We start from the raw sequence: 9,660 nt of genomic DNA on the forward strand, positions 1-9,660 counted from the left end.
AAAAAATAACTCCTTTGTGAACTTGTGCCCAGACCAAAAAAGGGAGTAATGGTTATGAGAAAATGAATATTGAGAATTAGATGCAGAGGAAGAACACTCTTTGATGATTAGATGGCCACTAGTATATAAACCATGTGTATTGGCAAAAAAAAACATGCTGGACAGTAAACAGTAAGGATGAGGTTTTAGTCATGCCACTAATTCAGAACAGAACAAACCAACTAGATAATTACAAAACAAACCCAAAAAATGCCAGACAATAGTGGCAAGTTACCCAGCACTCGCTGCAGAGAGCAATAGTAATTTGCACAGTAACAGAGCCGTTCATCCTGGATATATTTTTCACTCTCCTGTATCTCACAGGACACAGCTAAACCACACAAAATGCCTGGCACCTGCACTTCCCAGTGAGGATTTTGCACTGATGTGATCCTTGCATGCAGAACTGATCCCTGGCACCCTGTACTATCTTGTCCTACTATCACTAAATGGATCTGATCTAAGGCGCTGATGGCTCTGGTTACCCACCTTTGAGGGTTGGCCATCAAATCTGGACATCACACAGCAGCAGGGGAAGAAGTTCCCATGTTCAGGTAGCAGTCGCTGCTCAACAACCCTCCTCGGTCAGACCACACAGGCCTAAAGATGCAAATACATCTCAAAACATGAAACCTTGCATCACCACTTAGCTTGTAAATGGCAAGAGATGCGAATCAGGCCACGTAACTAATCGACCTCACCCAGGAGAGGGACAAAAGGGATGCTTTCCACTTGGAATCTAGCAATTCTTTAAAAAGTTGTTTGCTATCATGGCAATTGCCCCTGCAAATTGTCTCACTTTGGTGCGTGCATTCTCACCCCGAGAATTAAACAACGTTCCTGTTGATCTTTACAAAAGAAGTGGCCTTCTAGAGTGCAAAACACAAGGACTTGTTGCTCAAGCTGCTTCTAGAAGGCAAAAAAAAAGGAGAAATATGATAGATTAGACAAGAAGCATTCAAGGCTATCAAAAAAACAAATATTAAAAATTATTGTTCAAACTATTTTCAGGCAGACAAAACACAGAGCTGCTTTTTGCGCATATTAAAACAACAAAAGAATATTTTATATATGGAGAGCATACGGCAATCAAACAGGTTTAGAAGTGTCAACCATCAAAAGAGAGACATTGACAACATAGTAGAGCAAAAATGTTGCAGCCAAGGTGGTTTTAAGCATAAGGAATCTATTGGCTTGTGTAACACAAGATACCTCCTCTGCTAAAAACCTTCCCAAACTGTGTATTGAGTCAGTGCTTTAAGACCACTTTTTCACCTAAAATGAGCAAGAGCTCGAGAAATGGTGCTGTGTGAGTGGAAAAAAGTCACTGTGCAGAAATTACTGTCTTTTAAGGGTCTGCTTTTGATCATCAGATGGGAAATAAAAAGAGGGAAGGATAAGAGAGTGGGAAATCAATGACTGTTTTCTTCTTTCTAGCACAACGTCAAATCACTATTTCCAGTACCTGTTAGATTGGGAACAGACATCAAAAGGCTAAAAGTGTAATTAGCCTGTGAGAGAGGGGGAAAAAAAAGTATTATTTTCCAGCTGTCTGACTTCACAAACATGAACTAAACTGCTTTCTATTCAACTCGGCCACACACCTCAAGCAAACTTTCTGGTGAGATCATTCACAACTTGGGGAGTATCATACGTAACTGCTCTCCCTCCCGAAACAGGGATTAGAAGTTAACTAAAGCTAAGGGCTAAGGGGAGAGGAGGAGAGAAGAAACAACCAATACTCCCACAAAGAAATCAAATCAGTATGCAGGAGAATAAAATGTGCTAGTGGAAAAGTGCAGAGGAACGCTTGAGAGCCATCACAGTAAACACATTCCATGTCATGCTTCAGGTGATAAAGCAGTCCCACAGGGACAACCCTTTTTTTTTTTTTTTCCCTCCAAATCATGACATATTCATATCTTCAATGAGATAATTCTCAAGTAGAACAGATTGAGGGACCACATCTTCTACTGCTTCCCCCCCCAGTGCCACATCGTTGCCAGCTCACCTAGAGAAAGATCACTAACTCTCCTGATTTCCAAGCACAGAATGGTTTGGGTTGGAAGGGACCTTTAAAGGTCCTCTACTCCAACCCCCTGCAATGAGCAGGGACATCTTCAACTAGACCAGGTTGCTCAGAGCACCTTCCAACCTGGCCTTGGATGTTTCCAGGGATGAGGCATCTACCACCTCTCTGGGCAACCTGGGCTTGGGTCTCACCACCCTCAGTGTAAAAAATGTCTTCCTTACATCCAGTCTGAATCTACCCTCTTTCAGTGTAAAACCATTGCCCCTTGTCCTGTCCAACAGCTCCCTAAAGCAATTCATCACTCTGCCAACACTAATGGACTACACATGGCACCCATCTCCAGAGAAGGAGAGAATTCTCCTTGTACTTTCTGAGAGTGGATGGGAAGCGCAAATGCATCTCACACAGAAACAAGGAGTTATATCCAGCTGTAAATGACATGTCAATAATTAACCACACTCACCACATGTTCCTTTTTGACTTTTTTTATTAATCAAAGACAGCACGACTTCCCTATTTCGAGTGATCAGAGCGATCCCAGGATGGTTTCACAGCTCAGCTAAGCTTAACCAAAAGATACATCGGCAGAACACATCACGGATTTGGCGTGACACCCTTGGTTATGACTGGGTGATGTGACTGGTGTCACTGGCACCCCGCAGAGCACAAGCTCAGAAAGAGAATATGCCATTGGCAACGGGCCACGACTCTTGCAGGGACGTGCCAAGTGCTCCAGGAGAGAAAAAAGGAGAATCTGACATTGTACCTGACTGCGAGGGTGCCCAAGTACTGGAGAAGTCTCAAAGGTCCATCTCCACCGCTGAGGCAGAGCAACGAACAGAATATTTCAGCTCCAGACCTCTCACGCATACAAACCAAGCGGGTTTTATACATGCTATATAATACACATATATTTTGTATCGGCGTTTATAGAGTCGCGTAAAAGTAAAAATATAAACTTCTGCAAGGTTTTGTTTAATACTCTTAGGTAGAAGCTCGAAGGGTTAAGTTTACACGGCACTGTTTCCCAACAAAAAAACCAAGAAGCTAACTGTGGGAAAACAATCTAGACGTGCCATTTCAATTCCTTAGCGTTTTATAAACTATTTCCAGTATAACAATAAATACTCAGTGCAAAGCACATGCTTAGTTAAAATCCTAGGCATGGACAAAGCATAAGGGAGAAAAAAAAAAGCTTGCAAAAGAAGCTAGCATGTGTTGTCTGTGTGCTCACAGAAATATAAAAAGAGGCAAAAGTGTTCCTCACTTATATAGCATTGTTTTAGTTTAAGAAATGTAGATGTTTTCTCTCGAAATAACAGTACTTACAAGGTTATATCATTGGCTTGTAAAAAGAAAAAAAAAATAATTACAGAGATGGGAACAAAGACTCTACAACACTTGAAACTAAGTATTTCCATACTCATCAAACCAATATTTCCAAACTCACCAAAAAAACCCCACAGATATCCCAACCAAAACCAATCACCATTTATGGGATGGTAAGAAATGATAGTTTTCCAGCATAAAACCTGGAGTATTCCTTCCCTTCCACATCACCCACTGAAGTTTGCCCAGGTTCTCCACAAAATAACACTACTTCTTAAATTCTTTTCCCCATGAGCATGGCAGATCAAAATGCCTGAATTCCCCATAACTGGCAACAATATACATCTCCTTCCCATGACTGGAGACAGTGATTTAACAGATAGAACCTTAGCAAACAGAATTTAAAACTAAAAGGGAATGTTTCAGCCCACAGTTAGAAACTGAAAATGCGAGAAGTACAATTCAGAAAAGAGTTAATGATTTTGTATTAATTTCAGCTCGACAGTAGGGCATACAAATGAGGATTGTTACAGAAGCATCCATAACATGGTCACCGCAGAGGCAAGAGTGAGGGCTGCTTTGTTAACCCCAGTAATTGCACCCCCATTGCACAGGTCGTGTTGGCAGCAAAAGAATTCAAAATTATCCAACTGGAAGTATTCAGCAATATCATTCACGCTGCACTGGGATGCCTTCCAGCAGGCAGAAGTTCTCAATTTACCTACAAAAAAAGAAAATTAAATGGATTAAGACACTATTGAAAGTAATACCATTTTTGGTACGAAGAGAGAATCACTGCCTAGACTCCCGCGTACTTGCTTTTTTAGCTTCAAGTGGTTAGACGTTTCCAAATTTGCCTTCACTAAGAATTTCAGAGTGTGAATATTGAGAGCAAGCCATGGTCCTGCCTCCACAACACTCTCCTGTAGGTCTTGGACATAGGTTAAGAAAGATTTCTAGCTCAAGCTAACCAGTGCTTCCAGTTCAGTCCAAATGACTCACTGGGAGATGCAGGGTAGAGCTTGATGACACCCATTCTCGTGACAGAGAAGGACAGTGTGTCATCATCTTGCTCAACTTGCACTGCTCTTGCATTGTCCTACCGCATGACCATTCTCCTTCAACAATGCCCAGAGCAAGTCCAGTAACTCAAGGAAGTCTTTGTGTTGAGAACCAGACCCATCAGACTTGACCAGCCCCATTTCCAGAAGCAGTATGGAGAAGACAGAGCTTGAAGAGAAGACTAGTCCTCCCCTTTTCTTGCTTACAGAACCACATGGGGTTGGAAGGGACCCCTGGAGATCATCTAGTCCAACCCCCTGCCAGAGCACGTCCACCCAGAGCAGGTTGCACAGGAAACGTGTCCAGGCAGGTTTTGAATGTCTCCAGAGAAGGAGACTCCACCACCTCTCTGAGCAGCCTCTGCCAGGGCTTTGCCACCCTCACAGGAAAGAAGTTCCTCCTCATGTTTAGGTGGAGCTTCTTATATTCAAGTTTGTGCCCGTTGCCTCTTGTCCTGTCCCTGGGCACCACTGAAAAGCCTGGCCCCATCCTCCTGACACCCACCCGTTAAGTATCTATAGGTGTTGATCAGATCCCCCCTCAGCCTTCTCATCTCCAGACTAAAAAGACCCAAGTCCCTCAGCCTTCCCTCGTAAGAGGGATGCTCCAGGCCCCTCATCATCTTTGTAGCCCTCTGCTGTCCCCACTCCACCAGTTGCCTGTCCTTCTGGAACTGAAGAGCCCAGAACTGGACACAGTGCTCCAGATGGGGCCTCCCCAGGGGCTAATTCCCCTGGACACCAGAGATCAAACACCTTGGCTTCCATCTTCCTGAGCTTGACACCTCAAACACTGAATTCCCGACTCTGACAAGGGACAGCCACCATAGGCTGCATGCTAGAAAGCCTACAGTTTGTGCTCATGAAAGTTTAGGCTCAAGGGAAATAGCAAAAGGAAAATTCCTTAGGATGCAATCATCCTGGTCCAGCAGCATTAGAAGCTTTCCTTCCTCCACGCCAAGTCATGAGCTTTAGCATGGACCATTCTGGGGAACAGAGCAGCCCCATCCCATCCTGGTTCCCGCTGTCCAAACCCAGCCCAAAAGCCTTTCTAGGGTGAGGGAACCAGCTGGGAAAGCAGGAGATTATTCCAGTTGACCTGGTATTTCTATTTTTCCAGTGAAACTCCTCTCTCATAGTAAAGAATTACTGAAATGTTAATTAACAACTGGAATAGTAACAGAACAACTAGACAGTGCCTTGAATATCCTTGACCATATTCCTGAGATGCAGGTGACTTCAGCCCCAAGAAAAGTCTGTTTTAATAGTGTCAATTCATAAAACTATCAAGTCCTCACCTGCAGGTTTATTTTGTGTGCTACACATGCTTTATCTGTTTTTAAAGTGTAACAAACCCGGGGCAAAGGCTTTGTATTTTAAAGTCATTGCTGCCTCCTATTTTTTCCAGCTCCCTTGGATGGTGGGGTTTTGTTGTTGCTTTGTTTTTTGGTTTTTTTTTTTTTAAATCTGGATACACAGATCCCTGTGCATAAGCTTGTACAAGTATAAATCAGCAATCTAAATCATCATTATCTTGATCAGCTGCTTGGAATTCAAAATATATCACTTTACTATAAGCATGACCTTCAAAAGTATCTGCAACCTTCTGGGTGAGGCTAAGAAATGTGTGCTAAGGCCAGATTAGAAGCGTAGGGGCCGTGAAAACTGATATAACCCTGTTTATTTTCGGTCTGCGGGACAGCACACATACCAAATTTCAACTGCAAGCAAGTATCTTCATTCGGTAAGCAAGTGCTGTTGCTCTTGCACAAGGTAGGGCTGTTGTCGCAGTGGTAACACCTCAGGGCATAACCTAAGAAGAAAGGAATTTTATCTTTACCATATAACAAAGTACTGAAACAGAAGCAGCATGGAAATGGAGAAAAAGACGACTCACCACCTGCATCTCACTGCCACAAACCACACGCCTGGTCATTAGACTCAAGCTAAGATTTACAAGCATTTGTCGGGGCAAAAATAGAGACTGGTAATTTTGAAAGAAAGATTTTTGAAGCACTTACTTCTGTCATTTTTTAAAACCTTTACCTTCATGCCCCTGCGGAATAACGCATGACACGTTTTGCTGCTTTCATCTCCCCTGAAAGACTGCCTCTTTCCAAAAGGACAGACAACGAGGGACACTTTGAGCAGAAGCTTATTCTGTCCCTTTTTGTACTTCATCTCCTTTCTCTCTCATGCTACACTCCTGGTTCCCAATTTAGACGAGAGGGCAACGAGGGACACTTTCAGCAGAAGCTTATTCTGTCCCTTTTTTAACTTCATCTCATTTCTCTCTCGTGCTACACGCCTGGTTCCCAATTTACACGAGAGGAACCCGACCTTCCAGCAGCAAACCAGGAGAGTCAGTTGCCAGATCCAGACATCCAGCAGCATCATATTCCCCACCCGATTCCTTCTGCCCAAAGACAATCACCAACAGGAACCAAGCTGATGGTCACTGTCATCTCCCAAAGTGGCATTAAATAATCCAGGCCTTTCTTGTTATTTTTCCTTTTCTGACCTTTTTTTTTCCCCCCCGATTTCCTCAGCCCCTGTCATAACATTCCATCGGGAAAGCAGCTCTTTTATACTCACCAGAACTACAAAAAGCAACCAGAACCAGGCAGGCGGATAACAGGATGCAGTTCATCTTGATCATGCTTCTTTCCTAATTGGGAGGCATAAACAGATATATATTATATGTCTATTCAATTTAAAAGCTACATGAAACCAGCAACATCTATGGTGAAGAATCGAGGCTTCAAGACTAGATTCAGTAGGGAACCAAAAGCCTTGGCCACAAAAAACAGTGAAAGAGAAGAGAGAAGACTAACAGCACTTTCTGAGAGAGAATTTTTATTCTGAGAACAGGGGTTTTTATTCTGAGAACTGAGATTTGAGCCCTGACAGGCTGCAGATAGGTCTCTTTTCTCCCCTCTGATTACACCATTCAACAGGTCTCTCTATTTCCCACAGCTACAAATGCACCTGACAAAAAGAGAGGCCATTTAGGTCTGGGATGCTTTTTCTTCTACAGCAATAACCCTGGAGCCAGGCCGTGCTCCTTTCTTCTCTCTCATGGGGTTGCAAGAGATTTTGCCTGCACTAAAGGGGGCTTTTCCCTCTCCTCTCCCCAAATTTCTCCCTCTCATTGAGGGACCAACACATGCAATAACGCCCAAGTAACTGCAGTGATGGCTCGAGTCCTCCAGGATTACTGCAACCCAGGGGTAGCACTGAGATGGGAAGCTCAGGATTATTTTTTTTAACGTAGGCAGCTCCAAAGCAGGAGTTATGAGATCAATTTCTGCCCACGACCTGAACTACAAACAATAATATCTACTACTAAAAAAAAATCTCTGCTATTGCAGGGAGTGGGCTATTCAGACGAGGTACCAAGCAAAGAGGGCCCAGATTGTGCTAAGGGGGCACGACTGCATGTTTGTCTTCAAAGCCCAAGTGGAATTGTAAATTCCAAAGAATTAAAGGCATCCAGATAACAAGTTTTACTTACGATAAGGCTGCAGGGAAACAGGGAAACTACTCTGCCCTGGGGAGGCCCCAGCTGGAGCACTGGGACCAGTTCTGGGCTCCCCAGTTAAAGAAGGACAGGGAACTGCTGGAGAGGGGACAGCAGAGGCTACAAAGATGATGAGGGGCCTGGAGCATCTCTCTTATGAGGAGAGGCTGAGGGACTTGGGTCTTTTTAGTCTGGAGAAGAGAAGGCTGAGGGGGGATCTGATCAACACCTATAAATACTGAAAGGGTGGGTGTCAGGAGGATGGGGCCAGGCTTTTTTCAGTGGTGCCCAGGGACAGGACAAGAGGAAATGGGCACAAACTTGAATATAAGGAACTTCCTTCCTGTGAGGGTGGCAGAGCCCTGAACAGGCTGCCCAGAGGAGTGGTAGAGTCTTCTTCTCTAGAGACATCCCAATTCCCCTGGACACGTTCCTGTGGGACCTGCTCTGGGTGGCCCTGCTCTGGCAGGGGGTTGGAGGAGATGATCTCCAGAGGTCCCTTCCAACCCCATGTCATTCTGTGATTCACATCACTGCTCTTGAGCCTGTTAACACTACTTGAAGCTATTCCTATGTGCAGCCAAGAGTATGGCAGACCATAATCACACTGGGAAGAATTTTTTTTCCTCCCAGAAGACTGACTGTGGATTTGAAAAGCCCTTTTCATGCTAAACCAATACTGAAATCCTTCTCAAACTTAAGTCTGGTTAATTTTTCTACTGGGAAAAAAAAAAAAAAAAAAAATCAACACAAAGCCCCACTATTTTTTTTCCTGACTGTATGAACGACTGTTGAGCAGGAAAACGAAGTAAAAACAGGCTCATAATGTGCAGAACAAGACGAATTTCTGAAGTAAACAACTTTGTGAGAAGCCTTTCAAGACCAGAGGCTCACCCCACGGTGACGTGAAGCTGTAGGAGCGCCGTTAATCTGGTGGTTAAAGCAAAAAACCATTCCGGACAGCAAGAAGAACCTCCCTGGCAACCTCTCCATCTTCCAGGAGCCCTCCCTCCCTCCCACAAGGTTGTTGGCAGAGCAAAACAGTTTGGCCTTTTAGTAAAATCAAGTCATGACCAGAATAAATATAAGGCAGGTTAATAAATATCATTGTAGCTTTGACAACAGTCATTCAACAAATCTATTTTTGTGTAAATGAGTCATTTTATTATTTTTTTCCCTGCACTCCTGAATGACGAAGAGGTGAGACGACAGGAAAATTTTAGCTTTTTAAAAAAAAAAAAAACTCCCATTAAGTTACAGCCAGCAATTCACAACGTGGTTTGGAAAAAAGAAAGCAAAGAACAGCTGCTGAACTGAATTTTCTAAATCGCTGTTTTAACCAAAGCATCTGAGCAACCTCAGTAACCAAAAAAAAAAAGATAAAAAAAAATTAAAAAAAATAGTAAGGAGAGCTTTTTTTTTGCCTTGGTTGTGAAAGAGGAGAATTTCTCCGCAGTCCCACCTGGGAGAGCCCACGGACAAGAGGAGGCTGCTACCTCCATCACATCCTCCGAGTGGAAAAGAGGCAGGAAAAGGGTAATTGGGCCCGGGAGCCCCGATCCTGCGGGGACCGGGATATTTTACCAGCCGCTTTAGGGTGCCCCCACCTTTTTTACCCGTAGCCGAGACGCCCCCCCGGGTGGTGGGGATGCGGCGGTGGCTCCGGGATGGGGTTGGGG

General features: G+C 43.9%; 1 protein-coding gene across 1 annotated transcript in view; it reads right to left on the reverse strand.

The window, feature by feature from the left end:
- Positions 1-2,540: 2,540 nt before the first annotated feature.
- The window catches only part of CD59 (CD59 molecule, complement regulatory protein), a 7,472-nt gene continuing 352 nt past the window's right edge, over positions 2,541-9,660 (reverse strand). Inside the window, exons 2-4 of the mRNA XM_014948902.1 lie at positions 7,057-7,129; positions 6,173-6,274; positions 2,541-4,121 (exon numbers count right to left, since the gene is read on the reverse strand). Of these exons, the coding sequence (XP_014804388.1) occupies positions 3,928-4,121; positions 6,173-6,274; positions 7,057-7,120 (360 nt within the window). The 5' untranslated portion in view covers positions 7,121-7,129 and the 3' untranslated portion in view covers positions 2,541-3,927. The remainder of the gene's footprint in view (positions 4,122-6,172; positions 6,275-7,056; positions 7,130-9,660) is intronic.

Source organism: Calidris pugnax, unplaced genomic scaffold, assembly GCF_001431845.1.
Source record: "Calidris pugnax isolate Ruff unplaced genomic scaffold, ASM143184v1 scaffold107, whole genome shotgun sequence".
In the NCBI taxonomy this organism is placed as follows: Eukaryota; Metazoa; Chordata; class Aves; order Charadriiformes; family Scolopacidae; genus Calidris; species Calidris pugnax.